Source organism: Lepisma saccharinum, chromosome 5, assembly GCF_977018435.1.
Source record: "Lepisma saccharinum chromosome 5, izLepSacc3.1, whole genome shotgun sequence".
NCBI classification, from domain to species: Eukaryota; Metazoa; Arthropoda; class Insecta; order Zygentoma; family Lepismatidae; genus Lepisma; species Lepisma saccharinum.
In genome coordinates, this window is record NC_139233.1 from 46,721,604 (window position 1) to 46,746,234 (window position 24,631).

The following is a 24,631-nucleotide window of genomic DNA, read 5'->3' on the forward strand; positions in this document are numbered from 1 at the left end:
CGTTCTCATTAATTGGATTGTCACATTTGGCCTTTGACAAATAAATCAATAAAACTAATGGAAAAGTTCGAACTCAACTAACCGGCACATTCTTGCTTTTCGCTCAATAACAGCCGCGATGAAAATATGGATGGCTGCATTTCGTCACAAACGAGCAACTTCTGATTAATTTTGAACAGTTTCTTGGTGGTATTAATTTGAGTGGCGACTTAAAAACCAATAAAAGCTGAGTTTTCTAGGTGGATTGCTGTTTTCTTTGTCCGGCGACAAGGTCAAGACCCACCATTTTTATTTCTGTTCAATTCTCTTCTTTCTTATCTTAACTCATTAATTCTCTCCTCTTCAATCTTACTTTCGCCGCTGTTTTCCCATTCACATCTTCCTTCCAATCTTCATTAGTTTCACAGCTGTTTCTTGATTACCTCCCCATCCACTCCTCCTCTATAACTATTTTTTTCTTGGTCATTTCGTTACTGTGTCGCCTCTCTTGTATTCAGGGTGCAAAATCATTTTAAAGAATAGTGGCGGAGGAAGGTCTTAACTTTCACATAAAACACAAACACACAGCAGTGTGTGAATAATTGTAGGTATTGCATATTATTATAGAGCCGCTCTGATTCAGTCGATATGGCGCATGACTGCCACGCAGGGGACCCGGGTTCGATTCCCCGGGTGGGTGATTTCAGGTGTGAAATTATCCAATAATGACCCTACATCTAATAAATGAGTAGTGGGAGAAGGGGGGAGGGTAAATGTAACCGGAGCGTGGTGCTGATCACGTCTCCATTACAAAGTACCGAAATTGGGGATGTGTGGGCCGTACCTGCACATTGCTTTATGTACCTTCACAGCACGGGGAAATTTACCTTTACCATATAAAGCTATTGGTGCACATATGGTTACTTGTCTCTTAAATGTATTTTTCATCTTCGATGAGTAGTCCGCCTACTAGTATAACAAACGGGGCAATAAATTACATATGTCGCATTAAAGTTGTATTTGCAAGATCTTAAACCTCAAGAAATTTTTCGATGTTCACGTTTATTGGTTTCCGAGATATCCACACATCACTTTTGATTGGTTGCTGTCTCTCACGACGACCAGACAGGTCGATCGAGTTGATTTTAGTTCTCATGAGCTAGTATTTGGCAGGTTTATTAATCCACCAAAATATATCTTTATAGTTCTGGTAGTTACTGAGACACAGATAGTTGACACGGACGGATAGACATGATTGTCTAGTGTTTTGTTGAGCTTGAGACAGAGAATGACTTTTTGTTTTAAGTCTGCTTTATGCACATATGGGATAATCGGGACTTGACTTGCAGTTAAAAGTTCAATCCGAACCACTATGTCCCTCCACCGGGTGTCGAACCAGAGACGCCTTGATTACTAAGCGACCACGTTACCACAATGCTATCGTGGAGGAATGGTGATGAAAGTGATTCTAAGGTATTGGAGGATTAGAGCAGCCTAAAGCGGGCTGAACATTTGTTGATCGATTGATCTGTTATTTTACGTCGCTTTTCTTCCACTTTTGGGTATTCGCTATGATAGAGATGAATGGTGATATGATGAGATGAATGAAGGGACAATCACAAACACACATGAACGACACAACAGAGCTAGAGCCTCGTTAGTCTGCAAAACGAACACGAAGACTTGACGCAACCAAACGTATCCAACTTTACCACCAAAAATATCTGCGCAAGGTACGGTAGCTCGCAATCACTGATCAATTTGCCTTTCATCCTCATCGCCGCAACTAACCTGAAAATATAGAAAATCGCCATAAACAAATATATATATATATATCGTTCATACACCGTCCTTCCGAATGTAATGTGTTATACGTGCACTCTAAATATAGTGCCTTATATTTTCTGTATACGAGTTCCCCTGTTTACGCGTGTATTCCAATAAGCGTGCTTACTCTGATAACTTTCACGTAAATATATATTTTTTTATGGATATTTGTGGTTGTTCAAGGGCAGGAGCTGGCAACATTGTGACACTATTATGATGGTCAGGCGAGTCCAACACTGCGACCTTGCTGGCTGATAGTGCGTATGAGGTTTTGTTCGCTTCACCATCGCCCTATCGATCCGTTTCGAAGAAAACCAGTGCCGTTGCGATTAAATTATTGACAAAAGTCAGCGCAAGGACGTTCCGTGCGAGTATTTAGATGTATTTTCAATGTCGAGTGAGAATTCTGTTTGTTATTCAACACGGATCCAATGCGGTTAAAAATAGGGGGCACGAGATTGCAATATTATTAATCTTCTAATGGAATTCACGTATTATTGAACTTGATTTGTGTGTTGGTATTGATTGCATCGTTGGCTTTACTTGTGTTCCAACCAGTCCCTTTTATGTTCATTTGATTGTACATGTAATTAATTTGCATTATGGATTCTTAGAAAGCAGTAAGAAATAGTCTTACTGAAACGTCACGACAATATTCGGCACATTGTGCAATAAATTCAAGTTGGGTTTTTGGTTGTAGCTAGCGTATTGTGAACAAAAACAGAAGTTGAGTTGCAATCAGTTTTGTTCTATTCTCTGTGGGAGCACATTCTTACTGGTTCCGATGTAATTTGAAGCGTACATCCCATTCTCGTTGATTTCGGCACATTTTAGGTGGTTGTACAGAGGGATGCACAAGTATTGCTCGACAATTTGTCCATGATTATTTTCATACAGTTTTCTCTTGAATTCTACGTGGATTTGAGGACTACATTTTTTTGTATAATAGTGTACAAGTTTTCAGCAGCTTGTTTGGCATTTTGTTTCCTTTCGTGAAAATCTCATGGTGCAAAAGAAAGAGAATAAACATGGTGATGGACAACTTGCTAGGTAACTCTTATGCATCCCACTGTACTATTTGATTGTAATTATTCTACATTAACCAGTGAGGTATTTCAGAAGGGGATATGGGGCTTTAACTTCTCGAAATATACTAGAGGTCCCGAAAATATGGATATTATCTACTGTTGATTTAAGATCCTTATTCTTCAAAATCTAAATATTGTGAATGTGTAAAGAATAACTGCAGTTCATGGGGTTTGCAAACTGGAGAGAATATACCGGGAAAGGTAGGCACGAGTAATTGGTCTGTCAGTATCTCGATTGCATTGCAGGACGTGAATTAAACCCTCTGCCTCCAGATTACACATAAAGAATCACGTGAGTAACTTTGTGGATAGAAACGCATGTTCAATTCATGTCAAAGCAAAATTCACAAGCTGACTTCTGGAGGAAAGATTAATCCGTGCCTGTCCATCTATCAGGACTACATTTATCAAACATGACGTCAATACTTGAACAGAATGAAAGGTTTGAGAATGTTAAGGCATGTTATTTTTAATCGAGCTTTCCCGGTAGATGAAGGCTATGTATGTTACAGCAATGACAAAAGAACGGCAAGCCTCATTGTGATATTGCATTTGCGTGTGCACACGGGCAGTTGTTCTGGATTGAAATAATAATGCGCAAGTTTTTTTTCCCCCTAGAGGTTATCTACCTCTTGTATGTGGGCGTACAGTTCCCACAGCCCCTATTGTGGGAGTCTTTACAGGGTATCGAGTGAAGTTGTCAGCCCCCCTCCCACTCCCTCCCAAGCTTGCAAAACACAAGCAGGAGTACAAGGGGAGGGAGGGTCCGTTTATGGAAATATATTTCGAATCGAGTTGGATTTTGACAGAACATTGTTATGGCTCTTCCCAGTACTAACATCAACCCGGTCTCTATGGCAGAGTTATCTGAGCGCACTACGATGTCAGCGGTCTTACTAACATTCAGAATTGTTATTGATACTTATCATTAAAGTCTCGAGTTACTCGATTCTGGGGAGTTTACTTCTGTAGCTTTTTAAAATTGGACTTGAAATTAAAGCGCTTTCGCGGTCTAGTGTGTCGAGTCTTGACATTGCTATCGAAGTTTCTGAATTCGAGTCCCTGCCTAGTAGTTCGTTGTTTCAACAATTCAATGTAATACATCCCATGCGAGGATTTATGTATGTGGAGGCTCGGGACTAACACCAGTGTGAGACTGCCCCCTTGACAACTATGTATATAATGTAGTATACTAATCTAGGTATAATTGTTAAACCAAATCAAAGTTCCTTACTATATTGTTAGGGAGACAAATTTATGGTAAATAAAAACTGAGGAGAGCGATAAATAAAATGTTAGATCAGCGGTATATACCAGCGGTGGAAAAAATTAAATTGGCACACACTTTTTCATCATGAGAGGAAACAACATACAAAAGAGCTATAAATTGATAAACTACTTCATTTTTATATACTGTACACATACAGAAGTACTTAGATTTCAACTGTAATTGCCAGTAGTGGCGATTGGGTGGGGCAAGAATAGTTTACTTTTCTTGCTAGACAAGGCTTAGTATTTAGAGGCCATAGTGCAGGGGCAAAGAAAGCTAGCAAGTTCAATGAAACTGGAAGTTGAGTAGACATTCGGGGGAAGAAACGAATGCAACTTGACAGGGAGAGAAGTTTTCGAACTGAGATTATGTGCATGGGAAATCCCAATTTGCAGCGTCTTCCTGATGTGATCGAAGAAAAAACGTTCTTCAGCTGCAAGTGGTAGGAAACTTTAGGCCAAACGTTTCGTTACAAATCGACAGTTTGCGCGCACAACCTCGATTGCCGGTTTTTGCGTGTTTTCTACTTAATTTGATGATATTTCGCGGTTATTTCGCGAAAAAGCGTTTATTTCGTGGAAAAACACACATTTCGCATTACTTGGCGAATAAAACTCATGCATATTTCATCATTGGGGGTGAAGTTACGTGCAGAATGTTCAAAATTGCATTTTTTTTTTTCACATTTCGCGATTTCGCGCATCGCGAAAATTCAACGTCCCTATATATTGTTAATATTTATTTACAATAGGGTTACAATTATGATTAAAATTTACATTCTGCAGATTTTCTAACTATATAAAACATTTTTTGCTCTCCATACATTATGCTAAAAATTTATAAATATACAAAATATGGGAAATTATCCAATACAGAAAATTACAAATACTTATAATTAAAAAACAGGAGAAAAATATATAAACCGTTTCGCAACTAACATATGGGAGAGAGACAGAGGCGATTCCAGGAATTTTACAGTTGAATCCGAAGCACTGTACAATGTGCCTACACCGGGGATCGAATCCGGGACTCCTTAATGACAAGATGACGGTGTTGCTACTACACCATCAGGGAGACCTTCCATGTCGCATGGTTTGTTATTTCTAATATTTTAGATATCTAATATCTTCTAGGTTTTTCATTTTGTGATCCTTTTCGAATCCCTTTTCCTTCCCAGTGCGGGTCCCTTTGCACTTGGAGGCTCGGGACTTTAGCTCCGTAAGCCCCTTTCTACACCCGGAACTAGTTCTTCCTCGGTGTCGTGCTTAAGCTGAAGTGTTACACTGTTAAAAATGACGGTCAAAAGTAACTAAATCAATATGTTCTCGTGTAATTTACTTAAGCTCGAAAAGTTCGTTCGCGAAACCAGCTGTTGCGGCGTTCTAAGTTTTATAAATCTGTTTAATCCTTTCCTTATGGCTAGGGGCATGCATATTTCGTTTTTGACGAAAAAACGAAATTTGAAAAAACACATTGTAGTGTTAATTTTTCATGTTTTTGAAAGGTGTGAGGTGCATTTTGTGACCATATTTTGTCACGAAATAATGCGAAATGAACTGCAAAAAGCGAAATTAACTCTTAAACACGAAATTCAGTGTTTATTCACCGACGCGACACCTTCCAAGGTCTGAATTATCCTGAGAGTTATGCAATTCCCGGAAAATTGATTAATTCTGCTGTTAATATTGGAGAAGCAAAAATGGACTCCTTTACACAGAAATAAACTAAATACTCTGATAACTACATAAATGTGCTATTAGAAGTGAAATGTTAATTCTGTGGAATAAGTGTAGTTTTTAAATCAAATTTAGGATTATTTTCACAATTTTAAAACCAATATGTCTTTTTATATACCACTTTTCATCCATTTTTTCACTGCTATAACACCGATATTTTATTTTATTTACCGCTTTTGAACCCGAAATTGACTCAGTTTTTGTACCGAAATTTTGCCTTTTTATTTACCAAAAATATGTGCCTCAACTTATGGCACATGCATTTGTGAAATGTGGCAGTGCTCATGAAATAACTCATTGGCTATATACTGGTTGTTACTTTTAACTAGGGGTGTTAGGGGTGATCCTTCTACGTAGGACACCCTGGACTGCATTTTGCAGACTAACGAGGCTCGGGCGTCTGTGTTTTGTCCTTATGTGTGCTTTCAATTGTTGTTTTTAAGTCCACTTTATGGACAGAAAGGCTAATCGGGACTGGACCTACAGTTTAAAGTTGGATCCGAACCACTGTGTTGCTCCACCGGGTTTGGAACCCGGAATCCCTTGGCTACAAGGCGACGACGTTACCACATCGCCATGTGTGCTGAGTGCCCCTTTACAGCCTCAGCTTTTAACTGAAGTTAGAATGTTTTAATTTTTTAGTTATCGACATTAGTTATTTAGGTAAGGTAAGGGGCTGGACCCCGTATAACATGACGGGTAGCCTTTAAGTGCTGACGCACCCAAAACTTCAAATTCAAATTACTTTTGACTATTTTATTTAATCAAAAGTGATTAATTGTTATTTAGTTTTGACGAAGTCGGTTTAAGAGTAATAGCAATAAAACCAAAGTAATGTATGGACTAAAAGTTCAAATTATATTACTTACACGACTTCATAGTTAACCAAAAATATTGCCGGCCCCTGTGGCGGAGTGGTTAGCACATCGCTCTACGACGCTAGGGGTCCCGGGTTCGAATCCTGACTTGGGCATGGATGTTTCTGAGTGTCCATTCATCAATTTCATCATATCATCCCTCATTCCCATCTTCGCAAATTAGCCAAAAGTGGCACAAAAAGGAAGTAAAATAAAGCAAATCAAATCAAATCAAAATTAACCAAAAATATTGGAATTCAAAAGACCTTGGCACCTAATATAGAGTTCTCACGAATGAACCCCAAGTGTAATATTAGGCATCCTGTGCGTGGAAACAACCCAGACCTTCAGCTGTCAAAATCTCCTTTCAGTGCTCTCTTCACCCTGCTCCTCCTCCTTGGTTAATATCTTTCGTCACTTCAATACTTGTCAGCAACTTTTATGCCCAGCCTGGAGAACATGATCAAATGCATTATATTGATCAGGCGACATACGTAGTGTGTGTGCATTATTGAGTTCCGTCCATGAGCCAAGCAAGGTGCCTTAGACCGCACGGCAACCGGGGAGGACAAAGAAATAAAGCGTTTAAAACATAATGCCAAGAAGGCATAGTTTCTAACAATAATGATTAATAAGGAGTCTGTTAATCATCCAAGGAAGGAATATGTTCCTAGTTATGATAAACACTTGACTAGCTTCTTCAAATACGTATTTATGTTAGTTTTAAATCTCGCATTTAGGCTGTTCGAGAAGCTTCAACTACAGTTGCCAGGCCCCACTCAGTCCACGTGATAGCAAAAGTAAAAAGTAAAGTGCTCCCCTGTGCTTAGCACTACGCCATGAAGGCGTATAGGGGGTGTGGGGGTAACGCCCCACACTTTCTTGATCTGGTCGTGAGTGGGGGTGATGTGATCAAGGTGATAGCTACTCTGTTTTTCGAAATACGCCATTTTATCGTGAATGCAACAAAATATTGACATTAACAACTATGTGCAGTGTATAAAGCGAGGAAGAAATCGGTTTCATCCATTTAGTAATCAACTTCAAAAATGTTTTGTGCGCTTATAAAAAAATATTGCCAGGAATTTTAAAAGTAGCCTATGGGTATTCAGCACGATATGTTTCTTTGTTAATTGAATATATATTTTCAGCCACTGAACAGAATTTTGTGCACAGTGAACAAAATGACACGGAATGAATGAAAATACAAAGTTGCAAAACACGCAAACACAGACAAGCACGCAAATAGCTACTCTCTCAAAAAATAAGTACCAAAAAGTGTTTTAAACAAGTCTTAAAAAAACATGTTTCAAACAATTTGTTTTAAACATGTCAACCCTGGTGTCCACCGAATCTTGACAAGGTTATAATTTCTATGAGGAGCTTAAATGCGAGACTATATTTTTTTTGTTATGCGCGACATGTTTGTTGTAAAATAGCTGAGTGTATACCTAGTGCTCGTATGTATAGTACGATGCATAAGTATTAGCAAACAAATCGTCTGTCACCATGCTTATGCTCTTTGTTTTACCCAATGAGAGCTTCAAGAATTGAAACAAACTGCTAACAACTTATGCACCACCATGCGTAAAAATTCACTCCATAGAAACACGTTGCAATAGAAAAATTAATGAAACTAGCTATGGACAATTTGCCGAGCATTATTTGTGCATCCCAAGTGCGTAGTCAGTCCTACATATGAAGGTCAGAACCTTCCCCTTACGACTTCATGAAAATGGAACGAAATAAAGTCATATTGCTCTAACTCAAAATGTTTATTTTATCAGACGAACAGGAAACTGATTATACACGGTCAGCATGGCACGACTGGAACGGCACAGTACAGACCAGCTTCTGCAAATTTATTTAAGGCAATGTTAAGTAACTCGTTATGAGCGCTCAGTTCGGTCGTGTACATTTCGCTTCGGCTCGGCACATGAGCTGAACCATAACTTTTCTATGGCTGAACAGCCGGAATGCCTCCACGAGAATTAAAACGGGTCCCGAACGGTCAGTGCCGCCTAGACCACACTGGTACCATTGTTTTGCGTACAGTATTTGCCAGAAAATGAGCGGGGGAAAATGAACCTCTTTAGATTAAGCTTTGTGACGACTTGCTCTTCATAAGCATATCCGTGTTTCTCCTTTGTCGAGCTCTACATGGCAATATTGGCTGGTTGGTGTCGTGCCGACCGTTCAGTGGGTTTCTTGCTTTGTGCATTCCACACACTCTAATTGGTGGCTTCGTAACGCGATAAGCTCCAACGAAACAGCGTTCTCAATGTGTATAACTGGCACTGCTTGAAGAAGCACAATGGCCCGCATGTATTACTGATCAATTGAAAATGTCGGGGGTGGGGGGAGCGGACTTTGAAACGAAAGCAGCGAAATAATGTAGTGCAGGGCATTAAACCAGAGAAAAATTAAGATGTGCTTCGTTATCATGTCAGAACTCAGTTCACAAGAATTATGCGACAGAAATTACAACAGAGCGGCGAACACACACCACCAGTTAAAAAAAATTACAATGCCCTCTACGCACTTAATCTGAAAAGATAGAGTAGATTTCATTTGTTTTTTATGCCTGTGATTTTCAAAGCAAGATTCGCACTGTGTTCTTCTGTGAGCACAAGCTTTATCTGATCGTATGTCCACGTAGTCAAACATTAGCAATGAACATTATGCATATTATTCCAGTTTAATGAGTTGATACGTAATATCAAGAACAACTTTCCGTAGCGTTGCAATCGACCTATTTCTCACACACCCTTGTGGGAAGAGGTAGAACCCGTTTCGTGTTCGATGGGAACGCGTCATGGTATTATGTTATTAATTTGGAAACAAGGTTACGGAGCAGACTGCTTTCGTGACAAGAAATTACTATTTCCTTCACGGCTGTTGAAGTTAACTCGAAAGTCCGCTGTGTACTGTTCAGTGATAAATGTCTGGAAGCCCCGAGAAAGCTTGAGCAATGGCATTGACCAACCTATTGAATTGAAGATCAATTTATCTATTGGAATAAATCGTATTCTAGGCCCGCTGAAACAACTGGGAATGCTGTTTCAAAATAGTCAGTATTGGCAACATTGGACTGTCGAAATTCCCAAGAACTATTGTTTAACTTTAGTGATTTGAAAGCCTCGACCACTCTGGCGTTTCGGATACTTACTGTGCACGTTGTAGATTGTTTTGCTTCTAAAATCGTCCGTAACATGATTCAGTTGATATTGAAACATAGAGAGAATAAAATAAGAAATTGCAAAACAGGGATGAAGTTAAGCCGATGTGTTTGAAGGTAACTTTTTTTTAATATATCTGTATAACCAATGTGGCTTATGAATTATATATTGTTTTCTATATATTTACCCCTAAGCCATCGGGAGTCTGTTACTCTATATTCCGACAAGTAAAAATAGCTAAAAGAATGAAACCGATTGTGATCTTCATGCAAGGTTTTAATATATTTGGAGGTTCATTCAACATTTCAAAGTACAATTTCCTGTAATTCACAGAAAATTCCCTGTTGGAAGACACTGAACAAGAAGAATTGATCGTGATTTCACGTAACGAAGGTGATTTTCTATCCAAAGGAAGATGTATCAAATTCGAATACTGTCATGTACGTACAGAAGGCATCCCTGGTTTCTTGCTAGGGGCGGTACTGTAGTATTGGGCCCATCACCCTAGGTTCGGATCCCGTTAAGTGCATCATCGATTTCACTTATTACTCGCATCCTCGGCGTCGCGATTAATCTGGAGAGATATAATAGCTATAATAATAATTACTAAAAATACAGGACGAGGAAGAACCTTGAAAATTCGAGGACGTTGATTGTGGTTTTATTCTTATTATTTAAAAAAAAAAAGAAAAAATTAACACTCCGCACGTGCTCTGTCTACAAAACTTAAAGGTTAAAGAGTCGGGGCAGTGCTGCACAGTCCAAGGTTTCGTAGCAAGTGCGTGTAGATGTTTTGCAGATTACCTCTGCAGAAATTACCAGATTTCTTCAGATGGTATCTTTGACCGAGTGACGTCAGCTTTGCAGGAAGTTGGAGCGATCGATGTGGGAGGGTCAGCGCTTCCTCTCTACACCAAGTTTACACAGAGCGCTAAACCAACTTAGGACATTGCATTTGGCAAGATTCTGATTCGTAGAACGGGAAGGAACGACGCCCTCGCGCCAAACGCGGTCTTATTTGTCTTGCAATTGCCTGTAATGACAAGTTTGGTCGATGGAACGTGACTTGATCTCGTAATTCTGTTCGTTTCACTCGAAAGACATAAACGGCCTTTCTTTTAGTAGTAAGTGGAAGTACAATATAATGCTAGTTTGACTTTTAATGGGGAGCTGCGCTCATGCACAGTGTGTGTGTGTGTGTGTACAGGGTGTCCGGGCTAGAGGTATAAAGAAATACACACATATATTTTAGCATTTGTAAAGTTTATTAACTTTCTTGTCCTGGTTTTGTACAAAGTAACTCGGAAAGTTTCTATGTACGCTGGTACACTCACTGTGGGAACCATTTGTAGCTCGACAGATATATCCAAACGATACTCAAGCTCGTGCCAAGTGTTGACCATCATTTGAGGCGTTATTAGCGCAACCGCTTCAACGATGCGCTATCTCAAATCACCAAGCCCCATGGAAAAAAGTCGAATGGTGTCAAATCTGGGGATCTCGGTCGCCCGTCGTGTTGAGAGCTGTTCTCATGCTGTTTCTGCGCATGCGTGACTCAACAGCACTGTTGATCGAACAAGTGTATTACTGAAACCTGGAATCGATGGACTATCGACTGAGTTTCACTACGAGACAATACAAGGAGTAGTGTTCGCATTATAAGCAGTTAGTTTCGTATACCTTTAGGCCGGACATCCTGGGCAGTTACCTCCAGTAGCCCCCCTCCCCTCATTTTTGCAGAGTTTGTGTTCCGAGTTGCTCAAACCTTAATTTTGAAAATACATAATTCTTGTGTTTCATAGTTCACATAACAGTTACTGGTAAAGCCAATGCCATTCCATTTAACTCTGGAAACTGCTTCTTTAAAGCATGAGTGGCGTCATATTTTGTTACAATTCTTTCAGTGACCATGAGGATTCTATTTCGATGGTCCTCAATTCAAGGCTTCTTGTAATTTACTATAAACCTCATAGAAATATTTATTTGGATGGGCCAATGATTTATCAACACACCCCTCCAAATTTTCACAATAACACTCCCCCCTACAATTTTTTATGAAAGTCCGATTTTTGGCAATAAATATGCCATGCCGTTGCACCTCTTAAAAACGATCTTGCCCCCTTCACCTCTAATAGCTAGTTCTGGGAAACTCTCTGGTGTAGCCTATTAGGGTTCAAATTGGGCTCAAATCATTTCACGTGGGCTAGTTCCCACCCATGGGAAATTGTTAGGTGGGGGAAGGGGGTGCTTCAAACTTGATGGTAGCTGGAGAATACAATGAACACTCTATTGACATCCCTTAAAAAACCTATAATGATGTCGAACCAATTGAATTAAACTTCAAAACTTAGTATTAAATACCATTTGGCTAACATTTAGGCCCCCAGGGCTGACAATATAGTCACCAAAACACATTTCAGTGGCAAGAAATCATATGCCAAATCTAGTTCCTATGCTTTTTTTTAGAAGAAACAACAAGGAAAAATATAGACGTTCAATCCTTAAACTATTCATTTATTTTTCATATTGAAAAGCATCTTGTAAGGTGAAATCTTTTGGTCGGCATAATGCTTTGAAAACTTTGTTGTTACATTAGACTTCAACATTTAACAATTTAAGAAACATAAATTGATTGATGCTGTTTAGTTAGAAGTGAATAAGGGATTCATTGTGGTTCTTCTCGTGAATTTTATCAAGAATTCATTTACACACACAGCAACAATGACACTAGCAATATGTTAAATTCATTGGCCAAAAAAATACAAATGAAATTACCCAATGCCCAGTAACCTGAATAAATCAAATAGTCCATGCTCCTATATTTAAAAAATTCATGAACATTTCCCCCATAATATTGATGAGGATCACAATGGCTGATATTCAATTTAATGTCATCATGCATGCAGGTAAATTTTCTATTACTGAAAGAAGAATAACACTATACCTTGAATTGAGAAGAAGTTCTGTGCAGAAATAAAAGGAAATTGAACATATTTCTTCCAGTACTTCTGTGATCAAAGAAACAAATACAATTCCACAGAAGCCAGTGCTTGCCAGGAATCATCACCTTACTCGAACCAATGGATCCTTGGCCAAAGAACTAGGACTTAACACGGTGGATGTAGGTAAGTGAGAACATTTTTCCACTACGTGTTATATCCAACTTGCTATTAATCCAATTGATTAAATATAACCTTAAATACTAATTGAATATCAAAACTTGCCAATTCATTCAAGCCAAAAATATAAATAAAATTATGGAAGAGACTTACATTAAACATTACTCTTCAAATATTTTAATACTTTTCTATGTCAATGTAACAATTCAATATGCATATTTAAACATTCCTCTTGAATCTAGTTTTGCTAGGAATACAAGAAGGGAAAAATATAAACTGATTTTTCTTATTTTGTGCTACTTCTATATCTCTCTGTTACTCATGATGATGATGTGCTTAGATGAACTGATGAAACAACACTTGCATATCCAGTCTGGGATTTGAACCCAGAAACTTCCATGATGAGAACCACTTGATACATTCACTCATTCAGGTGGCTTGAATTGAAATTTTATGTAGTTATGTGACAAATTCCGATAGTAGCATTTGATTCTTAGGATCCATGATTTTTCCTAGTCTATGGATATAATAATGTAAAAAAATTGTTTTAAAGAAAGATTAATAGCACCTTACTTAAACTACATGCTATATGTAAAGTGACATGTGCAGTTAATTCTAAGCTCTTCTCATGTTTACAGTTCCTATTGACATGGCAATAGATATGCTGCATAATGGTGGGCACGACATACGGAAACACACCTCTCTGTTTGCCCCTCCACCGTCCGCCCCATCCACGGCCCCTTTACAACTGATGCTGAGCAACACCGCTAAGAGCAATGACCTAGAGTTCAAGAGCTTGGAACTGGAAGAGGACCTACCATCGGAGCAGTCATCAGAGGTATGGTGTGAATGAGTTCCATTATTAACTATGTCTCCAGGAGACATTGATGCATTGTCACATGTGACAATTTCAGAAATAAAGTATGAGAACATTCCAGTCTCTGGAGATTTCTGTTTGCAAGTTATCTTTTCCAGACATCACTTGCTCAAGAGAACTTAATAATTTCAAACATTTTTTTTAAAAAAATTCAAAACTTGTTTTGAAGTGCAAAGATTCTCCTTAAAATGATTTGTAAATAGATACTATTTTTCAGAATTCAGAATATCAGTATTGTTCATAGTTTTTAAAAAGAATTGTTTCTAAGAACTCCAATGTACAAAATAAAGTAACATTATTTAGGCTGCATTTATCTTTTTGGATTTATCATCTAATAGTTTTACATTGCATTACATTTTACAGAAACATATGATTCATTGATACTTAATGAAATACAAATTATGTACTTATGAAAGGTTTCTCAACATTTTTGAAAATACATGCACATTGTTGGCAACTAGCAAACTCTTGATTTGAAAATACCTGTTTCAGTAGATTTTGATTTGATTTGCTTTATTTTACTTCGCTTTTTGTGCCACTTTTGGCTAATTTGCGAAGATGGGAATGAGGGATGATATGATGAAATTGATGAATGGACACTCAAACATCCAAGCGCAGGCCAGGATTCGAACCCGGGACCCCTAGCATCATAACGCGATGTGCTTACCACTCCACCTCAGGGGCCGGCTGTTTCAGTAGGGATTGATTAAATAGAGAATTTGCTAATTCTGATGTAAGGTGAATGTGAAGCTACTCTTCCCTGCACATTTCAATATACCATGAAGGAATATGGAAGGAGTAGTAGTAGTTTGGGTTCCACACATTCACAATCTCAGCCACTTGTGGAGGTGATATGCTCAGCACCATGCTCCAGACACTTTTACTGCACACATTTATTGAAGGCTGGATGAACCACAGAGCTGCTCCACTGCTGGAAAAAAATCCCATCCAGAATCGAACTTGGCTCTTCTGCATTGTAGACAGATTCCCTACCACAGCTCTTCTAATTCTTTCAAAGTGGAACTGAATAAATTTCATGTTGACTATGAAAATATGTGTACAATGATAAGGCAAGTTTTAAAACAACATTACAATTCAATATTTTTCTATTTATTGGTATAGATTTTGTACATGTTATTGTTTCTATTAAAATATTGTACAATAAATTAAATCCATAATACTATAGTTCATTCTCAAAAAGGTACTGGAACAATATTTTGTAAATTGAAAAACCTTCAGATACTATTCTGTTATTATGTATATTATTTTACTGATCCATATAACTTTCTATGTGTCAAAACCAACATATATATATATATATATATATATATATATATTAATTGTGAATCCAAGGCTGATATGCTTGCAAAGGGTGGTATTTGAAAGGGCAGATGAGAAGGAATTCTCTCCTCTCAGAATTTGGTCCTTGTACACAGTTTAGTTAAAATCAGATTGGTTAAATATAATATGGAAATGTTATTTTAGAGGCATGTATGAAAGTCTCAAGAAATAACTGGATGCATTACTAAAAACTAAACTTGTGCTGCAATAGCCCTTGAAGGGCTAAAGCTTACTAAGCAGCTTTTCTTAGGTCACTCCGGATATATTACTGAAATGCTTTATATTTATTATGTAGTTGCAAATATCACACAATGACATACTTTCAAATTGCCTTTCAGGACATCCTATTCAACAGCACAGTTCCTATTAAGAGTCTCAATGGAACAAGAACGAGCATATTACCACGACAGATAGATTTGATGGAGAGCCAACAAAACATCGAAAGATTTCAACAAGAGCAAGAGAGGTTATACAAGTACCACCAGCTGGAACAGGCCAACAGTGTCGAGCTGCCCATTCATCAACGGATAGAAGGCTCTCCGAACAAGGTCCACACGATCTCCTCTGCCCCTGCCGCCATATCCTTGCCAGATGCCATCCACTGCAACTCCAATGGCATGGTGGGTTCTGGTCCCATTGTGGTGTCGTCGCCATCGTCTCCGTTGTCTGTCGAGCCTGTTCCACCTCCAACTGTACATGTGTCGATTGCGAGACCAAAACAGACATTTTCCAGGGCTCCTGTCACAAGGAGATCTTTCCGAGTGTAAGCATTTTTACTAATACTGCAATGAGTAAAGTTGTTATAATATCAAAAAGTTTCCTGAAGTTTCAGCAGGATTTGATGTGCCTACCAGTGATATAATGAAACCAGAGTACTCCACTATTCTGTTTTGGTGGAATGATGTCCTCATGCTGCAGTGCATGATTATCTGTAAACCAAACCTACGGATTATTTGATACTGATATTTGAATTTTGTGTTCAAAAAGTCGTCAGACTTAGCTGACAACATAGAGGGAGAAATTATTTCTTCAATGAATCTTATCATAAAAGTAAAAATGCACATTAATTTCATGCAGGTAAGGGTGTGAAAGTAGCCCACAGATAAAAAGTATTGTGTTATAAGTAATTCCAATTTTTTACAATTAAATTTCAGGAATTTCTTTTTGATATATCTTCATTATAAGTTATGAAAGATTATTTTCTTATCCTAATAGAGTAAATAAAGAGTAGTTGTAATAGTTAAATGTTAATTGTAAATAATTTTAATGGTTGCTTACCTCTACAATCTAATGTGTGTCAATTTTTCTTTGCTATCTGCTAATTGTTTGTAGCAACTAATATACTAAATGGCTGGCTGAAAATATATAGAAAGTTATTCTTATGTAACTTGAAGTTACAAGGTAAGTAGAGATTAACCATATGAATAAATTTTAATGATAAAAAAGTTTTCTATAATTTTCTTTCTTCAAATATATCCTGTTTCCAAATTTCTCCTTCAGTTTATGGATCTATACTCCCCTGTCTATCTCTGGAGCAAGGTCGTGCATAACAACAGAGAAGGGGGAGGGAGGAATGTAGTGGGCAGAGCGAAACAGTACACGCTGCTGCGAAGGCTGGTAACTGCAGTCACTTTTCCCCCTCCATGCATTCCCATTCCCTCTCATGTGTTCATTGGTGGACCTGTCTTGCATCACTATTTGCGCAAAGACTTGTTTTCATTTGCTTGCTCCAGAGAAGGTTAGGACAGAGTATAAATACAGTTTTTGTGAATACATTAATTCTTTAGTGTTCGTTATTATATTCAATGTGCAAATTAACCTTCTCTTTGATCTAGAAGAATCCACATCAGAAATATGTATTTTTCCCTTAGAATAAATAAATAAGAATTTTGATAACTAACTAAATAGGTTACGAATTGATTATATCTTGTCAAGAGTTTTCCTTAGTGCAGTTGCAGGTTATGTTGTGCAGCAGGGATATTTTAAGTTAATGTTTCATATTTCATACAAGTGCCGATTATAGCTTTAGCTGCAAAATTAGTGGCAATTTCAAAACAAGTTAGATTATCTTAGTCATTAATTGGGAGGGTTGACCATATTTACTCTGGAGGCGGTCACGTAATTTTAGTCATTAATAGGGAGGGATGACATTGTATGTACTCTGTTAAGTGGTTATTTATTGTTCGTTTTAGATGTTTCGAAGATCAATCCCCTAATTTCAAATATCACAGGGAGATATCACTGTATTATTTTTCCTTAAGCAACAATTTGACATTTCTTGGAGCAAACATTTAAATTTTAACCTTTTGTGTCCCAAGCGTCTTAATCGAGATACCCAAATGTAACCCTCACGGTTCCAAGCATCTCGATCGAGATGCTGTGTCAAGGTCGTAGTTTTTACGTTATAACTTTTCTATTTTTGGCTAGAATTTCGATTTTTTTATATTGTTCCTAACACATGTATTTAACAGAAATGTTTTTTTTGCATTTTTTTTTGTCTTCATGAAAATGGAGGGGGAAAGGCGGGAAAAGGGACTTCTTTTTTGCGTCTCTTTTCAAGGTCAAATTTTTGCCGACAAAGGAAGACCGGCTTTGTTGTCTCCTGTTAAGTGCATTCGAAATGAAAGTTTTCCGTGAGGGCGCAAGCAGGGGGGAGGAGGAAGACTGGTTGTTGAATCTGCCTTGTGAGAATGGAATTACGAAGCGTGCTGAAGGAAACGTTCTTTTTTTTAGCACAAGTGTTTGCAACAGGGGTTACCCTGTATTGTCTAAAAATAGAATTTCAAGCAGCTGCAAGAATTGGCGCTCATTTTTCACTACGTTCTAGCTTTTCGTCCGTGAATGTTGTGCGTAGGTGTCGTTTTGTGCCCAAGTGCGAGGACATTTTTTGGGTGAAGTGAGAATTTTTTTAAAATAACTTTTGGGGGTTTTCTCCCTTCCCCCTCCATATATACGCCAAATTTGCATAAATTTTGCATTTTGACATTTTTTTCGGGGGGGGCGAGGGGAAACACCATTTTTTTTAAAGAAAAGTATTTTTGAAAGGGATTTGCCCCCTTTCACCCTCCATATGTACGCCGAATGTGCATAAATTATATATCGTCTGAATCTGTGATTCATTCTGCGTACAACGGTATATCTTTCATATCTCTAGGGCATTTAGTTTCTGAGCTATAGTCATTTCAATGTAACTCTGCATTTTGAAGCTTGAATCAGTGGTGTGCCGACCATTCCTTTTGGGGGTACAACTCAAGTTACAATGGTCATATGATAATAATGCAAATATTTTTGTGTTCCTTACATGTCAGCGATAATTTCTATGTGCATTTTGAACTTTTCATATCCTTTTTTTCGGGGGGCGGGGGAGAAACCCCATTTTTTTAAAAAAATATTTTCAGGGGATTTCCCCCCTTTCCCCCTCCATATATACGCCGAATGTGCATAAATTATATATCTTCTGAATCTGTGATTCATTCTGCGTACAACGGTATATCACTCATCTCTCTAGGGCAATTAGTCTCCGATCTACACTAATTTAATTGGAACTCTGCATTTTGCTCAAAATCGGCTCGGGACAGAGAGACTTGCATGTGAAACTGACCTTGGGACTCAAAAGGTTAAACATAAAAAAAAAGAGGAGAAGGAACAGGTTTAAATTGAGACATATTTGGGGCAGCTATTTAATTTTAGATAGGTGTGCAGGATCTCAAAATGTCTGTACTCGGTCCAGAAAAAAAATAATCCCATTACAATTTCCTAATTTTCAGAATCCCAAAAGTCATGAAATTTTGCATGCTATCAATTGTTTGATTCTCGAAATTTTCTGTACTGTAAATGCAATTGCTTGAAAATGTTAATTATCATTCCAGAAATGCCTAACAGATTTCAATCTCGTACACCTCTAATTTTAACATTAAGGGGAGGGATTGTTTAATTTTAGGTGTCAGGGATTGAGCAATTGCTATTTTCTCTTATATTTATTTACTATTTATAGTTTGTATTATATTTCTTAAAGGATGGGTATTGCCCCTCTCTTCTTCCACATTTAAAGATAGAATATTACTTCACCAATGCTTCCTAGAGTAGCTCTGTTATCCTTTTTTCATATCTTTGAGAACATTTCATTTCAACGTTAGATTATGTTACATACATATATACTACCTTAAATGTACATTCTGCTTTAAATTTGGTATATGCATTTAATTCTTTGATCTTTTTCCTTTATTTGCAGGTCCATGAAAGAAAACCGAAGAACCGCTCCATCCAATATAAAGTCTGGTACATTCCCCGAGACACTTCCTCCATACAAAAAACCTGGGGAAGCTTTGCAAGTGTGCCTTGGTCAACTGGATAGTTCAGAATGGTAAGTTATTTGTAAAATCCATAAAAAAGTGGTTGAGCATATTGGGTGATTGATTCACATTCTTGTCACTGAAGGTTTTGCATTTCAATTGTCTCCTAAATATTGAATGATCCTTTGTGAGTGTCACTTCATCTAGTCCTAATTTTTCTTCGCACAATTAGCCAAAAAATACCGGAAAAGTTAAATTGAAAGTGGAGGGAAGGGGGGTTGACTTCTTTCATACTAGTCAGAGCTATATTATTTTATCATCTTGTCATGTATCAGTATTAATAATTCTAGGGAAGTAAAAGAGAAGATCGAAAATCTAGAGTTAGATCAAGATGATCAAATAATGAGCTTTGGTGTGGTAAACCTCTACCCTAGCATCCCGGGAGACAAAGCAGCCGACTGTTTATTTAGATGGCTTAGAGAAAAAGGAGTAGATATAGTTGTAGCTTGGAAATATGTACGGTGGTTTGACCTATGTACTATATATAACTATTTCAGTTTCAACGAAGAAGTGTACATTCAGAAAGAGGGATTAGCCATGGGCAACCCTATTTCAGGGATTGCATCGGGGATCTTCATGCATTTTATAGAAAAAACTGCCTTAGAACAAATGGTAGGAAATATTAAATATTTCGGGAGATACGTCGATGACGTTCTGGTTATAGGGGGAAAAGCTGATGTTCTGAAATTATTTGATATATTGGGGGATCAAGACCCCCAAATTAAATTCACAAAAGAAGAGATGGCAAAGGATGTAATGGGCTTCTTAGATTTAAAAATCATCGGAACCGGAACAAAAATGAAAACCGTGGTTTTTCATAAAACCCTTGCCAGATATTTATACATTCATAGCAAGTCAGAACATGCCAAAAGAACAAAACACAACGTCTTTCTTAACTTTTTCATCCGGGGAATATGATTATGCAGTCAAAAAAAATGAGAGGGGGAAAAAGAAGAAGAATGTATCTATATTATGGGAAAAAAGAATGGATACAAAGAGGAACATCTGAATAAGATACGCAGGAAAGTGCACACGATATGTAAGAAGGATAGGGGAGAGGGGGAAGAAATGAACAGTGATAAGGGAAAAAAGACACAAGAAAACGAAATTAATTTGGTGAATAAGAAATACAAATATATCGGCATTCCCTATTTCAAAGGAATTTCGGAAAAGATAGAAAGAGTAGCTAAAGAATATGGCATTAAATGCAGGATGAGGGCACCATGAATGTTACAGAACATTTCACACAGTATAAAAAGGATGGGAAAGAAAAGGAGAATAAAACGGAAAATGAAAAAGGGGTTTATAATATAACACGTTCGTGTAACAAAGAATATATAGGTCAAACCGGCCAGAGCATGAAAATTAGGTGGGGGGAGCATGATAAAGACATAAAAGAAGGAACCCCCAAGAACTGGACTATCAGAACACGTGATAGAGGAAGAACATGAAATTCAGAAGAGAGAAATAACGAGAGTTGATCATAAACCATTAAGTAGGAATGTATACGAAGCAGCGTATATCTGTAAAGGGAGGGATAACAAACTAAACAGAGAGGACGGGAACATTGATGAAAAATGGATTAAAATGTTCAAAAGGTGGGATACAACAAGAGAAAAAATCGGCTTCCAGGTCACCCCGGCTGTGATCAACGCGTCTCGCGAAATAATACATTTCGAGCTAGATATGACGTAACCCAACAGAAGTAAGGGGGGGGGAGTAAGAGGGAAATTTATATTGAAATACACCGCACAACTTCCAGCATTCCATGAGAGGCCTCCTTAGACAGTTGTACTGCATTCACAGAGTCACTTCTGGAAAAGTGTTTTTAACGTGTTTTAGAAAATTGTTTTAGACTGTTTTTACGGACTTTTACATCAGGATTCCAACGTAATGGTAGGAATAAGGCACCTACACATGTTCAGCTGCCTTAAATCACATTTTAACCTTTTTATCCATTTTTACCATACCTCTTGATCCATGTCTTGTTTGACGCAGCCAATGTCATAATTAAATTGGCATAGCTTATCTACCTGATGAAGGGAGTAGTTACATCCCGAAACTTAGTTTCACGGAAATCATATACTCACCAACGTAAGTACTTGTAGGTATTTTATAAAAGATTTTTTCTTTTTATATTGTACTGATAATGTTTTATCATAACAACTGGATTAATTATGATAATAAAAGAAAGCAATTAACATCCATCTCTTACCCTGTATTTGAAGCAAACACTTGTATTTTCGCAGTGGATTCTTGGCTCAGTCAAACTGCTGGTCTAAAATTTACCCCTCCCAAGTGTCTTTCCTAAATCTGCAATTGTAGGGAGGTGGGTGTAACATTCACTTACCTCCTTGCTCTACATTATGCAGTGCGTCAATGTGTGCAATCAAAGGCGTTCAGAGGGGGACAACTCATACATATAATTTCATGTCAGTTACAGTAATTGGTGTTACAAATTAGAGTAAGACTTGTTTTTGGAGAAAATTCCCCTCCTTGCTTCTCCCCTTCCATGGAGAAAATCCTGTAGACACCCATGGGTGTAATCAGCCATTTATCTGGTTGAAGTGAATCAACTTAGAGCGAAGATTGAATACACAAGCATAGTGTGGCACCTTCAAACCCCGCAAGATATAAACAAAATAGAACAAATTGAAAGTAAATTCTTAAGACACCTAAAGAACAAACTAGATGTATGTATTTATCCTCAAATGGAATCTCGTCAGAGCCTTCTCAGATATTATAACCTAACAACTCTCAACAACAGACGCATCATGCATCAGCTCATTTTCCTCCACAAAATTTTAAATAATTTCATTGAAGCTCCTTTCGCCCTGTCACAGCTCGACTTCTACATCCCCTCAAGCAAATTACAACCAAGAAGGCAAATCTTCAGCCTCTGTTGTAATAGAACCAACGCTCTGGCAATATCCCCAATTTGGAATATGTGTAAAACCTTTAATGATACCATCAAAAGTGAAAACAGTGTGGACTTATTTTGCCAGACTGCAATTTTGAAAAGGAATATACCAAAATCACATAAATTACAATAGAACCTAAGAGATGTAATGATTATCTTTCAATAAACTTATACAGGTGATTGACTAAATGAATTTGTCGATTTGCTTGGGTCCGCAATACAGACACTATAATCATTACTTTGAAGACTGCCGTTGCACTTGTACCTAAATTAAAAAGTTCACTGAAACACATAACAGTTTAGTAAAAAAAATAAAGAGCAACTTTAAAAATATGAAGGGCATCTAGAAAGTTAGTTCCAAATAGCCATAAAGTAAAACAAGAATATCAGTATTAAATGGCATGGATTGCATTTTTGCTACTTTTTTACGCACTCGCCACCATTGTTTGAGAATTTGTCATGGTGTTGCACTACATTTTGTCATGTGTTTTTGCCACCGAAGACTGAAACTCTCTGTACCTGCCAGAAACTGCTTCAGCTGGAGGATTAGATGGAAGTTGCTAGGCATGAGGTCAGGGCTGAATGGGGAGTGACAGTGACCACTAGTGGCACATGCAGATGCCATTGGAACTTACTTTCTGGATGTCCCTCGTAGTAATTATTGTATTATTTTGTAATATTTGCCACATGTATGTGTATCTTTAACTGATACGTACATGATGTTTATGTTGTTTTGACTCTCTTAACATTTAAATTTAAATATAAATTGTTGTTGTTGCAGGGAAATAGTATTGGAGGGGCTGCAATCTCTTGTCCGGCTGACACGTCATCACCCTGAAGTAATTCAACAAGATATGCATCGTGTGATTGTGGGCATCGTAAAACAAATCAAGAACCTGCGATCTCAGGTTTCACGTGCTGCTTGCCAAGCAGCTAGTGAATTGTTCATGGTCTTGAAGAAAAGCATGGAAAATGTAAGTAGACCATCATTTTAATAAGCAATATTTGTATGGAATGACTGAATTTTCAGACTTGTCAGAACTGTTCATACTAGATTATTAGAATTGACAAGAAACGTGGTTTTGGAGCAATATGGTAGACATTACACACCAATGTGAGGTTTCGCCATGCGATTGTATTGGCTTCATAACATTATTCATTAGTCTTTAAATTTCGTCAGTATATTTCTAATTTTAGGTGGTATTGGGGTTTAGTCTAGGCTATCATTGCATGCATTTTTGGGGGTGTAAGGGTGACTCTTTCTGAATGCACCCAATCGTCAACCTCTCTCTTATATGTAATACACCCTGGAGTGCAGACTAATGACGTTCTGGCATCTGGACTCTGTCAGTATAATGCTCTCCGGACTTGTGTTATTTTATTGTCCTGTCCATGTTTGTTTGCGATTGCCCCTTCATCCATTTCACCTTATCACTCCCCAAGTAACCACAGCCATTGGGCCAACATCAGTATTTACGTGGGAAAGGTTGGGTTAATGTTGGTTAGCAAATTGATGTTTCTTATGTTGGGTCAACGGTGGTAGCCAACGTTTGCTCAACCATGGAAAAGTGAGTCGAAATCAGTTTTAAAAACAACTTTCTCATGTTAAGACAATTTCAAAAGAATGCTGTAAATTCTAGTGTAAAATAAATGACATGTAACAGTGTTTCTTTTTTAATATTTGAGTCACGGCACATCCTAGAAACATTATATTTTTTTAAATGAAAGTAGAAGCTATTATTTACTTGCAGTCACTCGCCAGTCCTTTGTCAGCCGCCATGAATGAAAGATGTGTTGGGAATTGCTTATCGTTTGTCTCTATAGCTGTAGCAGCTCACAGCTATTCTTGTGAAGGTGGTTAAATAATGTTACGTGCAGACTAAATTCCATGAAAGGTGGAAAACTAAGTAAACTTGCAAAAGATTTTTGTGCTACCGCTTGAAGGTATTATGACTTGAAAACAATAATACCATGTGACTGAGAAAGTGCTCTGTATTTTTTTTTATTTTCACAAATAATTTGTACTCTTGTTTACATTTGGCCTCACAATAAATTATGTATACATGAGAACATGTGGCCGCAGTGG

At 37.7% G+C, this 24,631-nt stretch overlaps 1 protein-coding gene across 2 annotated transcripts in view; it reads left to right on the plus strand.

Annotated features, from left to right (window-relative positions):
* Positions 1–24,631, plus strand: part of LOC145987797 (TOG array regulator of axonemal microtubules protein 1-like) — a 257,466-nt gene that overhangs the window by 223,778 nt on the left and 9,057 nt on the right. For both annotated transcript variants that reach the window (XM_083122501.1, XM_083122502.1), the window contains exons 9-13: positions 12,940–13,061; positions 13,694–13,893; positions 15,612–16,036; positions 19,505–19,636; positions 23,327–23,519. In XM_083122501.1, the coding sequence (XP_082978627.1) occupies positions 12,940–13,061; positions 13,694–13,893; positions 15,612–16,036; positions 19,505–19,636; positions 23,327–23,519 (1,072 nt within the window). The remainder of the gene's footprint in view (positions 1–12,939; positions 13,062–13,693; positions 13,894–15,611; positions 16,037–19,504; positions 19,637–23,326; positions 23,520–24,631) is intronic.